At 45.8% G+C, this 15,522-nt stretch overlaps 1 protein-coding gene across 4 annotated transcripts in view; it reads left to right on the top strand.

Moving 5' to 3' along the window:
- HEXA (hexosaminidase subunit alpha) overlaps positions 1 to 15,522 on the top strand; it is a 28,919-nt gene that overhangs the window by 7,870 nt on the left and 5,527 nt on the right. For all 4 annotated transcript variants that reach the window (XR_003608605.2, XR_003608604.2, XM_028100023.2 and 1 more), the window contains exons 2-10: positions 8,061 to 8,153; positions 9,068 to 9,133; positions 10,977 to 11,023; positions 11,540 to 11,650; positions 12,548 to 12,649; positions 13,114 to 13,246; positions 13,867 to 14,047; positions 15,035 to 15,121; positions 15,394 to 15,466. Coding sequence is in view for 2 of the 4 variants with exons in the window: in XM_028100023.2 (XP_027955824.1) it covers positions 8,061 to 8,153; positions 9,068 to 9,133; positions 10,977 to 11,023; positions 11,540 to 11,650; positions 12,548 to 12,649; positions 13,114 to 13,246; positions 13,867 to 14,047; positions 15,035 to 15,121; positions 15,394 to 15,466 (893 nt within the window). In the remaining 2 variants the exon portion in view is untranslated. The remainder of the gene's footprint in view (positions 1 to 8,060; positions 8,154 to 9,067; positions 9,134 to 10,976; positions 11,024 to 11,539; positions 11,651 to 12,547; positions 12,650 to 13,113; positions 13,247 to 13,866; positions 14,048 to 15,034; positions 15,122 to 15,393; positions 15,467 to 15,522) is intronic.

Raw genomic sequence — 15,522 nt, 5'->3', positions numbered from 1 at the left:
ATATGGTCCCAGAGGCAGAGGTGGCCTTTCTAAGCAAGTGGATAAAGGAAACCATAAAGGAAAAGATGAACAAATTTGACTACATAAAAACCAAAACAAGAGAACCATAAGGTTAAAAAATAAGGACACAATGGGGGAACTATTTGCAGTCTTAAAAGACAGGTTAAAATCTAAAAAGAGCTCTGTAAATCAAGAAAAAAACTTTTAAAACGTGCAAAGAGGGCGCCTGGGTGGCTCAGATGGTTAAGCGTCTGCTTCGGCTCAGGTCGTGATCCCAGGGTCCTGGGATCGAGTCCCGCATCGAGCTCCCTGCTCCTTGGGAGCCTGCTTCTCCCTCTGCCTCTCTCTCTCTCTCCCTCTCTCTCTCTCTCTCTCTCTCTCTCTCTCTCTCTCTCTCTCTGTCTCTCATGAATAAATAAATTAAAAAAAAAATCTAAAAAAAAAAAAAACGTGCAAAGAGTATGGCCAGTAAAGGGGTACCTGGGTGGCTCAGTCGGTTGAGCGTCTGGTTCTTGATTTTGGCTCAGATCATGATCCCCTGGTCATGAGATTGAGCCCAGAGTCGCTCTGAGCTGGGCGTGGAGCCTGCTTAAGATTCTCTCTCTCTCTCTCCCCCTGCCCCACTCTGCTCCTCCCCCGCCCCCGCTCACTCCCTCTCTCTTTCAAAAAAAAAAAAAAACACACACACACACACACACATGCATATATATGGCCAGTAAATGTGACTGATTTTCAAATTCAGTCATATTTAAAATACAGATTAAAACAGTGGTATATTTCTTTATCAGGCTGGCACAGTTGAAAAAGAATTGAGATAGTCTAGTTTTGGAAGGATGTGGAAGGATGGGCTCATGTATGTTGGTTCAGATATAAATCAGTTTTATACTTTGGTTCAAATATAACAATTTGGAAGAGTAATTTGGCAGTGTCAGAACCAAAAATTTTCATATCTTTGGCCTAGCATTTCTACCTCTAGTAATTTTCCTACAGAAATCTCTCAACCAATGCTTAAAAATATATAGATATAGATATCTGAATGTTTACTAGAGCATTGCTTATACTATCAGAAACTTAGAAGCATTCTATAATGTCCACAAAGAGAAGTTGGGACTTGCCACTTTTTAAAGTATATTTCAAAAATGGAATTCTATTTAGCATTTATAAGTAAAGATACAGATCTATATATATTGACATTAAAAGATCTGCAAATCATTTGGTAAGTGGGGGAAAAGTTACAAACTATTATATATTAGGATCTCATTTCTGCCTTAAAAATAATAAATCTGTGTATTTAGGGAAAAAAAAATGAAAGACTGTGCAAAATGTTAACCTAAGTTATCTTTGGGGATCCAGAATTACAGGGAGGTGCCCTCTTGTGGGTAGGGAGAGAGGAAGAGAACAGATTAAGTTTTAAAAGTAGGGGAAGACAAGAAAACTTTTAACTACAACATTTACAAAGAAGGTAGAAGGGAGAACATTCAGGATTCATTTATGGGCTGAATAGATTGCACTTCTGAGTGGATATTAGTAGTCTCTAGAGGGTGAAAAGTCTTGGGACTCGTAGGAGGAGGCACTATGGTCCAGACTGAATTCAGCAGCGCTGTGGCAGGGCTCCAGGCTCAGGGGCAGTTGGGTTCTCAGACTCCTACTTTACTGGGATAAGAAGTTTGACAAGGGGTGGCCTTGCCTCTTCCCCTAGCCACAACAATGTACTTTTGCGTTGGCTGCTTTTCCCCTGTTGGTAGCCTGGCAAACACCATCTCAGGGTTCAAGGTTCTGCTCAGAGGTCCTCTCCAAGGTGAAGCAACCCTTCCTTTCTGGAGGTAGCTGTAATATCCATCCTTAACCCTAATCACACTGCTTTGTAATTGTTGTTTGTATTTGTCTCTGCTACTAGACTGTGAGCTTCTCAAGGGCAAGGACTGGGCTTGTTTTTATTTTGAACTGCCCCAGCACCTAGCACAATTCCAGATGTACAGTAAATGCTCAAAATATTCTGGTTGGAATGAAGAAATGAGTGGTAAATGAATGATTTCTAGGGCTTTCATTAGACTGAATATGGGGAGAGAAAGCCTGAATATGGCAGAGATAAAGGTGGGAGGGGGAGAGGAACAATGTGGATATGGAGAATCGACAGGGCACCAGCCTAGGAGAATACCAGGACACAGCGGGGCAGGGTACACCCGAAAGAGCAGGAAGGTGCCTAGGCTGGGTTGACTTTCCTAGTGTCCACTCCAGAAGCCAAACCAATGCCACTTTATAACCAAAACGAATGTTTTCTCCATGCTGCTAAAATCCTGTGAATTAAACATATTGATAATGATGGAAATATTTTGGTTCATGGAGGAGCAGGTTGGGTGCAAGGAGAAGCTGTTGTGCACTGAGGTAAAGACATATTTTCTGGGTACCCTGATGCAGGAATGAGTGCTCCCTTCCAGAGAGTAGAAAGACCTGAATCTTTGGATTAATGGAGCCATGGTTCTTCAAAGCAGTGTCTGAAAAGGCACTTTCTGTATGCCTGGGGGTCGTCTTACCATTCCCCACCCTAATCCCAGGACTTCACAAATACTGGGTTTGGGCGTATAAAAGTAATCTCTCCATTAACTACTTGCCATTTATGCCTGATTATCATGTAGCACAATCATTATGCATACATAGCATTAAATGTGCATTTTTTAATTCTAGCATCATTCATTTTTTCAGCAAACATTTATTGAATGACTACCGTGTGTCAGGCACTGGAAATACAAAGGCCCTGAGATTGGCCCCTGCTGTTGAGGAACTTACAGCTTCGGTGAGGAGATAGACAAATAAACAGCAAATATTAAGATAAGTTATGAAAAAATGTATGTATACGTTGTTTCATGATCTACTAGGAAGGTCTCTTAGGAAAGGGTGGGGGAGTGACAGAAAAGTTTTATAAAAGGAAGAATCAGCTATTTCATAATTAGGTGAGATGTGGAGGCAAAGCAAAGTTTGCTTCACTTGGAGGAAGCAATACGTGCAAAGGAAAGTATGGAGAAAATGTGGCATTTTCAGGATTCTGTAAAGAGTTCATTGTGTTACTGTGAGAATTCCTGCACAGGAGCAGAGAAAAGATCTTCATATTAAAAGCTCACAGACGATGGTAGATTGAAATGGGGTATATATGGAGGCAGAACAACTGGGAGATTTTTTTAGTCATTCAGGTGAGAATTTACGAGAGGCTAAATTAAGGCATTGACTCAGTGAGGGTGGGAGGGTGGTAAAGATGTTGAGATAAGGACTTTGTTATAACTAGACTTACTTGGTTGGGTCTTTCTTTTCTAGTGTTGTAATCTCAGTGCTTAGCACAGTGTTTGACACATAGTAGGCCATCGGTAAATATTATGGGGGCATGAATTTTTAATCTCAGAAAGATGAGGGAAGGAAGAGGTTTCTAGTCTGGATAAATCAATAGATGGTACTGTTATCAAACTGAGAGAGAAGATCAGCCAGGAAGAGGAATGAAGAGTTAGTTCAACTTAGTATTTAAGATTTGAAGGGCTTTTAAGCTATTTGAGTGTAGGCCTATGAGTCTAGAGTCCCAGAAGAAGAGTTGGCATGGAAAGGTAGATTTGTGAATCATCAACCAACTGTGGGTATATGACATTGTCCAAGGAGAGTGTAAGTGAAGAGAAAAAGAAGCCTAGAGACTTTGGGGAACATTAGCACGTAGGGGCTGGCGAAGGAAGGGGAGAATGAGGAAGCATATTCAAGGAGCTTGAGGGAAAACCAAGAGAGAGACGTGTCCCCTAAGCTAAGGGAGTGTAGTTTCATGAACATCAGGGATGTCTGATGCTGCCAGGAGGTCCCCCAAGAAGTGAGTGGCCACCAGAATATTACCTCTGGGACAGCAGGGATTTTTGTCTGTTTTGATCACTGTGTTGGGACACACTGTGTCCCCAGCACTTAGAACAGCCTGGCATATAGTAAGCACTCAATAAATAACTGTTGAATGAATGAATGAAGAATGAATTGAAAAGGGTTCCTTGAATGTAGTTGTAGAACCACAGGACCTTGGTGAAGGCATTTGCAGAGGAGTGGAGGAAAAGGAAGCCATGTTATAGTGGACTAAGGAGTAGATAAGGATGTCAGAAGTGGCTACCAAGAGAGGACTACGGTTGGCCAACTCCATGAGCTCCTGTGTCTGGGCACTGACTAAGCCCTTTACATGCACTGACTCATTTAATCTTCCCAACAGCCCAGTAAGGTAGTTACCAATCACGATCCCCATTTTTTGGATTAAGAAACTGCAGCACAGAGGGAAAATAACTTGCCCAGGGTCCCACAGCTAGAAAGTGTTGAAACTAAGATTTGAACCCAGGTCTGTATGGCTTTGAAGTTCAGCACCTAACTGCTTAGGCTGCGTTTTCTCTGGAGTTTCTTTGGGACCAGAAGGCAGAAGAAAGAGTCTGTTGGAGATGACATGGAGTTGAAACCAGGAAGACTTGCAAATATTTGAATGCTGTTGGGAAAGGATCAGTAGAAACAAATAATTGGAAGATTTGGGGGGAAAGGGAAATCATTTATACAAAAGGAGACTGAGGAGAGATCCAGAGCACAGGTGAAAGGAAACCCCTTCCACCAGGATGGGAGGCAAAGATAAAGACCAGGTGTATGTTGCAGGTGTTTTTGTCAGGGAGGAGAGGAGAAGTAGAGATGGATGGGAGTGCTCTTTTGATTGTCTACTGAGAGTAAGGGTGGTGGTGATCGAGTTACAGACTTGAAGAAAGTGGCTCAAATTTGAAATAGCTGTTGCAGAGAATAGAAGAAAGCAATGGTGGAGACGGGAGATGTTCAGGGCCCAGCATCAAGGGCCCAGCCAAGATGAGAGACCATGATTTCACAGCAGCCCAATCCTGCTGTTACATGATTTTCTCTCTTCCTTCCAGTAGGATGCAGTAGCCAGGGTCGGTGCACAGAAGGCAGGTGTTAATTGATCCACTGGATGCAGCAGAAGAAAAGGACAGGTGGCTGAGAGCCCTGACTAGGTTGTGTTTGAGATGATGGATCAGCACACCTAGGCCAGCAGGGAGGGAAGTGAAGATGGGAGAGAACTGAGAGCAGAAGGGTAATAGAAGGGTCATAGCACTGGCATCTGGAGGAAGTTCAGCAGCAGGACTATGGTAGAAAAAGGGTCTCAGGAGTTCCATGTCCAGAGCTCACCTGTCTGTGTAGGCTAAATGATGCTGAAAGGGGAGGGGTGCCAAAGGTAACTAGCTTTTTTGTTGTAAACACTTCTGTACTGTTTGAATGTTTTCCCCTTCCTAAATTTAGAAGGTGCAAACTTTTCAGTAAACCAGAGGAAAAGAGCAGGTGTACATGAAAGGGGAATGGGGAAGCAATAGAGATAGGAAGTAATGGTCATGGACCGGGACCTTGGAGCATACTATCTGTGTGTGGAGTTACCAAGTATTACCTCTTTGGAGGAGTAGCCGGAATGTGGTCCTATCTTGCCATTGTTTGCAGGGGAGAATATGGGAGCCCTGAGACTCGCTCAGCTTAGCAGCAGCAGAACCAGAACCAATCTTTCCTGATTTCCCAACTCAGTGCTCTGTTTGCCATGCTTCTTCCTGAGCACTTGAGGCTTCAGAATTTCCTGTTGTCCCAGCTGCGCTCATTGTGAGTGTGCAATGCCATGCTTCCTACACCTCAGTTCTTCCCAGTGCAGAGCATGTGGGTGCGTGTGGAGGAAGCTGGCCTGTCCCTTGCCTATTTCCTGCTTGCTTCAGGGTAGCAGCTTGGAGGCAGAAAACCACAATGATGATACGCTATTTACATCCTTTTAAATGACCCAGTGCCCCTCCTGTTTTGCCAGTTCTCACATTGCCGCCTCCCCCAGACCTTCCCCCTCATGGCTTGTTTAAATAGCAGCCATGACTCTACCTCCTTTATCAGCCCAAATCCAAATGAGTCACTGAGAACGCTTTGGACAGGGATTCTTCACCATAAGATTAGAGGCAGGGGGTGGAGGGATGAGTCCTTAGTTAGGGCCATTGTTCTAGGGGAAACAGTCCTTTCATTTTTATTTTCATCAGATCTTGTAAGGAGTCTACAGCCCTCCCCCCGAAAAGACTCTGGTTTTAGAGGACGGAGTGCAGGTGTGTTTTAGGAAAAAAAAATATTAGCAACAACAGAAGTTAGAGGTTTTTGGTTTTTTTTATGTTCCAGGCAATAGTTCAGATAAACCTGGTGTTTGTGCAGCCTCTAAATGTCATTAGGACAGTGACTGTGGCAGTTGCACATGGATAGTTGTGATTTCTCCTCAATTTCGTAGGCTGAGGTCCAGGGAATTAACGCTAAAGCTCGGGACTTTGCCCGCTTTTGGATGGCCGCCTGGGTAGTATGCAGATGAGCTCTCCACATATTGGTACTGGGGATCTGTGATGTATGGGATTGGAGTGGGGGCAAGGTAGCAAGGGATGAGGGCATAGTTTAAGGAAGAATATTCTTTTATAGTTTTCTTCGCTCCTACCTCTCAGTTAAGTCCTCCTTGGTCTTAGGGGTTTGTAGAGATGGCCTGTCTGCTTGGGGAGCTCGGGAGGGCCCTACAGATTCTGCTTTGAGGGTAGTCTCTGCCCTGACAGTCTGTTTGTTCTCTGTTGTTGGAGATGAGTTTTCAGGGTTTAGAATGGAGTTGTGAGTTGGTCTGGCCCAGAGTGGCCTCAAATTCCCTTCTCCCTGCAGGATTTAGGTAAGTATTAATGTGGGATGCAGGATATTTACAAGGAGGGGAAAGAATACATTTTGTTCTTGATGATAGAAAGAGGCGCCTTATTGGCGTGCTTCTTGGCAAGCCCAAAAGCTGAGATGCGGCCGTGTGGTAGTGCTCAGGAAGTTTGAGCAGGTTTTCTGGAAATGGCTCAAGGCTCTTGGGTTACTTTTGTCCTAGAGATGGATAACATTGGGGATCCAGTTTGGTTCTGAATCCTCTCTCCCTGCCTTTTCCCAGGCCATTCTATCCCTGACTTTGTGGTTCCATAGGAAGTCATGGTTGTTGTGGTGCCAGTGTGGATGCATGTGGTTCCAGAAAAGAATAGAAAGAAGGAGTTCATTGAGGTCAGGTTTGGGGCAGTACAATCAGAACCACCTTGAAGGTCACAAAGAAGAACCATTAGGTGGATGGGAAGGGATGGTGCATTAGTATTTTGGCTTTGGCTCTTATTTTTGGGGGTGGGGTACATCTGAAGAACTATGCTAGATGTTGGCTCATACTTGGTGGCTTTCCACTGTTGGGCAGAAGACTGCCTCAGACAGAGAGCCTGTTTGGGAAGAGGGAAGGAAGCAGGATGGGCTGGTAACCATGTACCTTTGCTGGGGCACCAGCTCGATGATCTCAGGCCTCCTTTGCGTAGGAGCTCCTCTGGTCATCTGCTTCATCTGCTTGCATCAGCTCCTGGGCTTTTACAAAGCTGGAAACCTTTTACCTGGAGCCCTCTAGAACAGTGCTCTTTCAAGCGAGAGTCTGCAGTGAGAGGAGAGGTACACACACTGGAATGTAAAACTATTCCCTTCATTAAAAAAATGTGTTATGAAAAATGTTAGGACTAAACAGTGTGTTTATTCTGACATAATTGATTTACATTCTGGCATTGTATAAGCTTCCTATCTATCAGTACCTTTCCTTTCAACCAGTATTGCAGTTTGCAAGTCAGCAGCTAATCTGCAGACCACGCTTTGAGTAGAAATGCCCTCAAGCTGCCTCTAGTTTAGAAGCAGCTGTTGAGGTATTGGAATCATGCTTCCTGTACCAAACTAGAAGTATAGAGCCCTGGTTACAAAGAACTGCTGCTAGATCATTGATACATGGGTCAGGGCAGGTTACTGGGGAGAGAGGGCAACACAACCAAAATGGGAAAGTTGAGCAGGTGATGAGGCAGTGCCTGTGCCAAGGGTAAATGCCCTCTCCTCCCTTGCCTCTTCCCACACGCATGCGAGCAGAAGGGACTAGAGCTTAGGGACCTTCCTGCAGCACCTTGGTTTTGCCTGTCGCTTCTGGTGGCAGGTCAGCCACACTGAGTTTACCCTGTCCCTTTCAGGAAAACAGCATGCACCGGAGAAGAATTCATTGGTTATCCTTGTGGTCACTCCTGGATGTAACCAGCTTCCTTCTTTGGAGTCGGTGGAAAACTGTAAGTACCACCCTGTTCCCTGTTGTAGGCAGCAAGCACTTGTCTGGGACCGTAACTCTGGTTGGTCTGACCTAAGTTCCTGATGCTAGGCCTACAGCCCTCCAGGACTGTGGAGACCCTGGGTCATCAAGGGCTGAGAGCCATAGAAGGTGAATTTTTCATATGCACTCTAACCAGTGTCTGAAGGTTGGCTGTGGAACATCACAGTGGCTTTTCATGGAGTCCCACAGGACACTTGCCTTCTGGACTGTGTCTAATTCTGTTGCCATTTTAGGAGTTTGTACCCTTTGCTGATTTTCTTTAAGAGACCCCACTCTGGGGAGAGAAGGAGTTTTTGGTCATAATGTTTTTGGACATAATGACTGAATAAAGTCAAGTCATTAGCCCTGTGATGCCTCCTGTCCTCCCTAAGCAGCAGTATCTGGGAACTTCTCAGTCTCCAAAATGAACGTTCCAAGTCTTGGCTTCCTCCTCACATTCTTGGATGAAGTAGCTATATGAAGCCTGGAGACGAAGGGAAAGGAGGGTGATTACAAAGGCTTTGGGAACACCATAACCTGGACACGCCCTCCAAGCATCCCTGTCCGCCTCATACTTTCAGCTAAGGGCTGGCAGGAACTCATGCTTCTGGAGGGGTAGACTGAACCACAAGGCAGGTGGTACTTTTCTTCTCTAGCCTGGCCCTCGTGCGTTATCTTCTAGGGCCCACAGAGCCTCTGGGAGACCACCCTCCCACTCTGACCCAAGCCTAGCTGACCTGCAGCTGCTCTGCTCTGGGGATATCTCCTCTTTGAAAGGAAAAAAAAAAATGTGATCTTACTGTTGTTTTTTAATCCAAGGATTTACACAGGGCATATGATCTGTAATCTGAGAGTAGAAGTCCTTAACCAATGGAGTCATTCCTGTCGTTTCAGACACCCTGACCATAAATGATGATCATTGTTTCCTCCTCTCTCAGACTGTCTGGGGAGCTCTCCGAGGTAACATGGGGACTGATGCTGGGAGAAAAAGAGAGGGATGAAGTGGGAAGGTTGGCATTGGTGGGTTGGGAGCACCAGGCTGGGGGCCCAGCATGTACCTTCAGTGTAGGAAGCTTTCTTTATGAGACCGATTGGAGTGTTTCCCCATCTCCCTGAAGGGTGTGTTCTCCTTAACAGCTGTCTCTAGAAGTTGGCAGGTGTCAGCCCGTGCAATGGTGGCAGCAGCTGTCCTGGGCAGGTGCTCTGGGGAAGCAGTGAGAGACTCTGCAGGCTGATGCTCCGGGTGCCAGCAGGGAACAGGCTGCTTGGGACTCTGCCACAAACACTGCCTGTTCGGCTCTCACTAAACACATGTAATTGGAAAGGTTCTTTATTTTATTTTATTTTTTTTAAAGATTTTATTTATTTGAGAGAGAGAGAGAATGAGAGATAGAAAGCACGAGAGGGAAGAGGGTCGGAGGGAGAAGCAGACTCCCTGCTGAGCAGGGAGCCCGATGTGGGACTCGATCCCGGGACTCCAGGATCATGACCTGAGCCGAAGGCAGTCGCTTAACCAACTGAGCCACCCAGGCGCCCTGGAAAGGTTCTTTAAAAAGGAAAACTTGATCACAAGAAATAGATAAATGTCAAAAAGAAGTAAGTAATATAAGTCATGTAGAACTATAGTATTTCAGGAGAAAATTGGAACTTTACTAGCTAACATGTGATGGGCCTCTGCCCTTCCTCTTGCTTTACTGAAAAGGTATTTCGTCCTTAGATATAGACTTAGTCAAGTACCTCTCCTACTTTTGCAAAGCCCCTGCTGGTGAATGAGGAGGGAAATTGTCACAATTTGAGACCTTGTTTTGGTTCGTCTTTGTTCCCTTACCGCCCCTCTCCTCCTCTCCTGCGTTTTGGAGAAACAGGGAGCTGACTCCCTTCTCTGCTCTCTCTATACCTTTTGTGCAGGCGCTATGATTAGTCGGGTTGGGGCAGCGGGAAGTCTGGGACCCCAGAAATGTGGGTGTCAGAATCAAAATGAAAAGAAGCCAAAACAATGTCAGAGCAGAGTGCCTCGAAGTAGGTGCCAAGTGACCGCTAAGACCTCAGATTCTTTCATGCGGAAATTTGGGGACTCTGGAAATCCTTCTGGATTTTCAGAAGAGGGGCTCCAGCTGTCGAGAACATAGAACACTCTGGACTCAGCCTGCCTACCCTTGCGCCTTGCTAGAATCGAGGAGTTTGTGTCTGGGGCAGTCCTTCTGGGGCCGTTGCTGCCTACCATATCTTAGCTCTCTCTGGCTAGTTCCCTTCTCAAGAGGAGAGGTAGATGATTCTTGGTCTTCGCGGTCCAGCTGTGCACCCAAGCTCCTTGGAAACTTCAGCTTATGACTACTTTTTCACAATTCAGTCTTGGATAATAGAAGGGGCAGTAGATTGAGGACCCCTTTTTCTCAGCTCCCTTAGCTCCTGATCAGTATTAATTTGGAAAGCCTTAACCCATGTGAGCTGGCTTGTCCCCGTATCTGTACTCATAAGCAGACATCTTGGCTTCTCTTAATACTCTTGTGAGTTCAAGGCTTAGGAAATATGGATAAGAGGTATGTGGATTTTGAGGGTTAGTATGTTCCTAGGAGAGGCACTAAAGTCCCTTACACTGCCCAAAATAAAATGCGGAGTAAAAACAGATATTGGCTTCCTAGTATCCCCTTTGCATCCGTGTTGAGACTCATCAAGCCCATAGTATATCCACTTTTACCATGTGCCCAGGCATTCTCCTCTGTCATGTTGGGAACCTTCCAAATGGGTGCATCTGTTTTCCCACATCCCTAAGCCTTTACTCTGTCTCTCTACTTCCGCATAGGTCTGGAGACTTTTAGCCAGCTTGTTTGGAGATCTCCTGAGGGCACGGTGAGTGGGGGCTCTCCGAAAGGGTTCCTTTTATACCTCTGGGGATTTGCTCCGAATGTTGAGAATCCTGGGAATAACTTACTTTGTCTTAGACAGAGTCCTGGTGGCTCATGATGGCCCCAACAAGAGTTAGAAGGAGACATGAGTGGAAACCAGTTTGGTAGATTTGGCCTATTTGTAATCACTGTAATTTAGTTCCCCTGCGTCATTATTTAGTAATGACCTTGAGACCACACTGCTTTGAAGAAAATAAACAGATTAACAGTGAAAATCCAGAATGTGTAGGCTGAGTAGTGTGTGGGACAGTTATATCTGGCTAGCATAGGACCGGTACCCTCTGACAGGTGCCTGCTTGTGGTCGCCGAAGTTGAGATGTGGGGCATTTGGGGAGATAGTTGCTCTGCAGAACAGTCATAGATTGGCTTTTGAAGGATCAGGAGACTTTTCCTCATTCCCCTCCACCCCCATGGTGAGTTCCCTTTGAATCTTGATATGTTCAATGTTTGGTCTGCACAGTTCTTTATCAACAAGACTGAGATTGAAGACTTTCCCCGCTTCTCTCACCGGGGCTTGTTGTTGGATACGTCTCGCCATTACCTGCCACTGACTAGCATCCTGGACACTCTGGTACCCAGGCCTTAAGGCCATCTTTGCCCTTAGTGTTTGGGGTGATGGGGCAAGGGGTAGACCAGTTGCCATATTTCTAAAGCGTTGGAGAGGGAATGTATGTAACTTCATGAGCTCCTAGGGAAAATGGAAAAGATGACCCGCTCTAAGACAAAAAAAGAGTGATTTAAATTTACCCCATTGGCTGCTCTGGATCAGTGTCCAGGTTATCTCCAGGAATACAGAAGGTGGTTTGGGGAATTGGCTTCTTTGATCAAGCCGAGCTTATTTTAGCTTAGTTACGGACAAGGTCATAGGAGAGAGATGTTCAAAAGCCATAGCTCAGGATGTTCCTAACTATCTTAAGTTTGCTGGGCAGTCTTACCTTACAGTTGCTGATCGAACTCATGTGTCTACCTTTCCCTTTGTTCCTCTTCTGGAACCAAAGGAGGGGACACATCCATCAGTCTTGGCTTCTGAGATTTATGGATTATGGGGCCTACTAAATTCAACAATAGACTTCACAGTTTGGATAAATGTTAGACAATCCAGAACAAATGGCAGGAAGATATATTAGTCTTCAGGGCATGGTGGTGCTTTTGGAAAACCAGGGTACCACATAGTTGCAGCTGTCCTCTCAGTGTGGCTAAAAAGGAGGAGGTAATGCCTTTGTCAGACGTCTTTGGATGTGCCCTGGGAGAAGAAGAAATGTGCTAGGTCTTCCTTCCCTCTATGGTAAGGCATTCCCTGATATGGGAAGATTTGATAGATAGACCCTATAAACATTGATCAGGAAGCTGGTACAGATTGAGCCTGGTGGGTATGTGGAGCAGCCTACCAGTCTGCCTTACCTTACCAAGTTTGAGGCTGAAACTGGAGAAGCTCTGATGGGTTCACAGTGTGTGCTCTGATCTACAGGACGTCATGGCATACAATAAATTCAATGTGTTCCACTGGCATCTGGTCGATGACTCTTCTTTCCCATATGACAGCTTCACTTTTCCAGAGCTTACCAGAAAGGTACGTCTTAATTTCTCCAAGAGCAAGTTTGTGGGCTGATGTCTGAGCCAGGCTGTGGCCCTGCTGGCAAGGACACTGGCTCTCATCCTCACCAGCCAGTTTGAGGGACACACGAACTTAGGGGAAGGGCACTGAATTTGGACCAGGAGACCTAAGTTTGAGTCCAAACTTTGCCATTAATTTTCTCTGACAGATAATCTCTCCTGGTCTCATTTTCTTTTTGTTTGTTTATATTCTGCTACCAGCCTACCTTTTTGTCTCACTGGCATTATGACACTCAGGTAAAGCAATAGATGTGCTAGCTTATGGGAAATTATGATAAAGATCCTTGGAGATGGTCCCTGATACCAAAGAGCTGTGGGTAGATTTCCTGATATGCAATGAGTCCTGGAGGCATTTTGAGTATCTTCTACTCTGCTAGCCTTCAGGTAATGACATTGTTAAGGGTGTCTTGTGCCTTTCAGGGGTCCTACAATCCTGCCACCCATATCTACACGGCACAGGATGTGAGAGAGGTGATTGAATATGCACGACTTCGGGGTATCCGTGTGTTGGTAGAGTTTGACACTCCTGGCCACACTCTGTCCTGGGGACCAGGTAAGAATAAAGTCAGATAGAGTCTACTGATCCCCCTCGGTGGGGCTTCAGGGCATTGACTCTTGGATGTGGCATGCCCCGGCCTTGGTCCCTGGAAGAATGTTTTCCATCAGCTCCTTCCACCTGGGACTTGAGGTAGGCAGAACTTACTTTGGACAAAGGAGGCCACTGCTTACCATTAAACTATGGGCAGATTCTTCTCAGATGTTCTTGTCTTAATGATGCTCTTGCAAGTTGTGCCCTAGAGTGGAAGAAAAGGTCTTGCCAGTTTGGCTGGATCAGGCAGTCTCTCTCTACTGCCTAAAGGCAGTATGAGGAGAGTAGCCTTTGGGAACAAAGGTGAGCCCTGCTGTGTGTCAAGGCAAGAGTGTGTGTGTTGGTAGCTCTCTGGGAGTAACCCATCTCTGACTGTCTGTGATTGTGGATATACTTATTTCTTTGACTGTGACTAAAAGCTCATGATCACCACAGTCTGTGAGTGCCTGATGGTCCCTACCTATGTACGTGTAATGTTTATGAACATGATTATCTTACTTTGTGCAGCTTAATGTCCTTAAGTATATGACAGTGTGGGGGTCTATGTATTTGTGACACTTGTGTGGGATTCTCTGTCGGCTTAGGTGTCCCTGGATTATTGACTCCTTGCTACTCTGGGTCTCATCCCTCTGGCACCTTTGGACCAGTGAATCCCATTCTCAACAGTACTTATGAATTCATGAGCACATTTTTTCTGGAGGTCAGCTCTGTCTTCCCGGATTTTTATCTTCACCTTGGAGGAGATGAGGTTGATTTCACCTGCTGGTATGATCCCTTTGATCTTCCCATCCCTGCCTGATGAATTGGTCACTCAGAATGGAGGTTAGGTCCTAAGAGGCTACCTACCTTAGGTGCTCCTCAGGGGCTAACCTCTGAGAACAATCTGTCTCTGTCCAGATGGCTCAGCCTTGGGCCTTTCCTCTCTCCACCTACATCAAGGCCCTCCCTGATTTTGGCAAGGCTGTGAATGTGAAACTGTCCCTTTTTCCTGTCATATCCTTGATATACTTAGGGAAGAACCAGGTCTGGGAACAGAATTGTCTTGGGAAAGTCCAGGATAGAGAAAAATAATCCCCACCTTTGTAAAATAGTCTGGTTGAAGGGTCAAGACACAGATGAATTTGACACTAATGTATGAAAGTGTCTAGTCAGTATTAAAGTGTGAGGTCCAAACCCTCAGATCCACTTTGCTCAAAAGAGGTTGATGGGCTTCTCTGAGAAGTGGACATTAGAGCTGGATCTGGGTGAAATAGGCTTTTCCAAGAAGTGGAGGAGGGGGAAAACATTCCAGGAAGAAATGTGAGCAAAATGCAAACGTTCTTGGGGAGGGAGCCACAGCAGGTAACAGCAACACTTACATCCAGCTGGAATAAAGAATAAATGAGAAGAGAAGAGCAGAATATGCCTGAGTGTGGGGGGTTAAACACGGAAGCCAGAATCCAGTGTGCCAGAGCCCCAGACCAAGACCTCAGAGCCACATGCTATAGACTAGACAGGTTAATACGTGTTCTTGTTGAGAGTTTAAATTGAAAGCTCTTGGGGTCGAAACTCCTCCTTGCTCAGCCTATGTCAGTGGCCCCCCCTCACACAGCTTTGTTCAGCCGCACCTGCCATATTTGGGGCCTCTGAGATCCGAAGTTGACTGGTTTTTCAAGTGAAAAAAGAAGTTGTGGGAGGCCAGGTGACTAATCCCCAAGCTTTGGGCTTTGAGGATGTTGAAAGAATTAATCTTCATTTTCTCTTGGGATTCAGGAAGTCCAACCCAGATATCCAGGCCTTTATGAAGAAGCAAGGCTTTGGTAATGACTTCAAGGAGCTGGAGTCTTTCTACATACAGACGTGAGGAAGGAAAGAGGGTGGGCAGGGTATCTTGGGGTTACCTCCTGTGCAGTCCTCCCTTTCCATACCAGGGCCAGGCCCTGCTTGACCACTCTCTGGGCCCTTGAAGGGGTACTTTGTCCTATCTTTTCAACTTTGGGGTAGTGAGTTCCCAACTGGGGAAGACACTGCTCAATCAGGAATGAGCCCCTAGGCAGCCTCAACACCTTGAGCACTGGCACCAACAGCCTAGAACCTATTTGAGCTGAGCAGACCCTTTCTTTACTCTCCAGGCTGCTGAACATCGTCTCTGCCTATGGCAAGGGCTATGTGGTGTGGCAGGAGGTGTTTGATAATAAAGTAAAGGTGAGCCAGGGGCAGAGAGAGAAGGAGCCACCTACAGTGCTTCCCTCTGGTCTCTC

The sequence above is a fragment of the Eumetopias jubatus genome, unplaced genomic scaffold, assembly GCF_037043125.1.
Source record: "Eumetopias jubatus isolate StellerSeaLion01/CBP00866 unplaced genomic scaffold, mEumJub1_p1.0 scaffold_7, whole genome shotgun sequence".
Classification (NCBI taxonomy): domain Eukaryota; kingdom Metazoa; phylum Chordata; class Mammalia; order Carnivora; family Otariidae; genus Eumetopias; species Eumetopias jubatus.
This window is presented reverse-complemented; position numbering and strand designations above follow the sequence as displayed.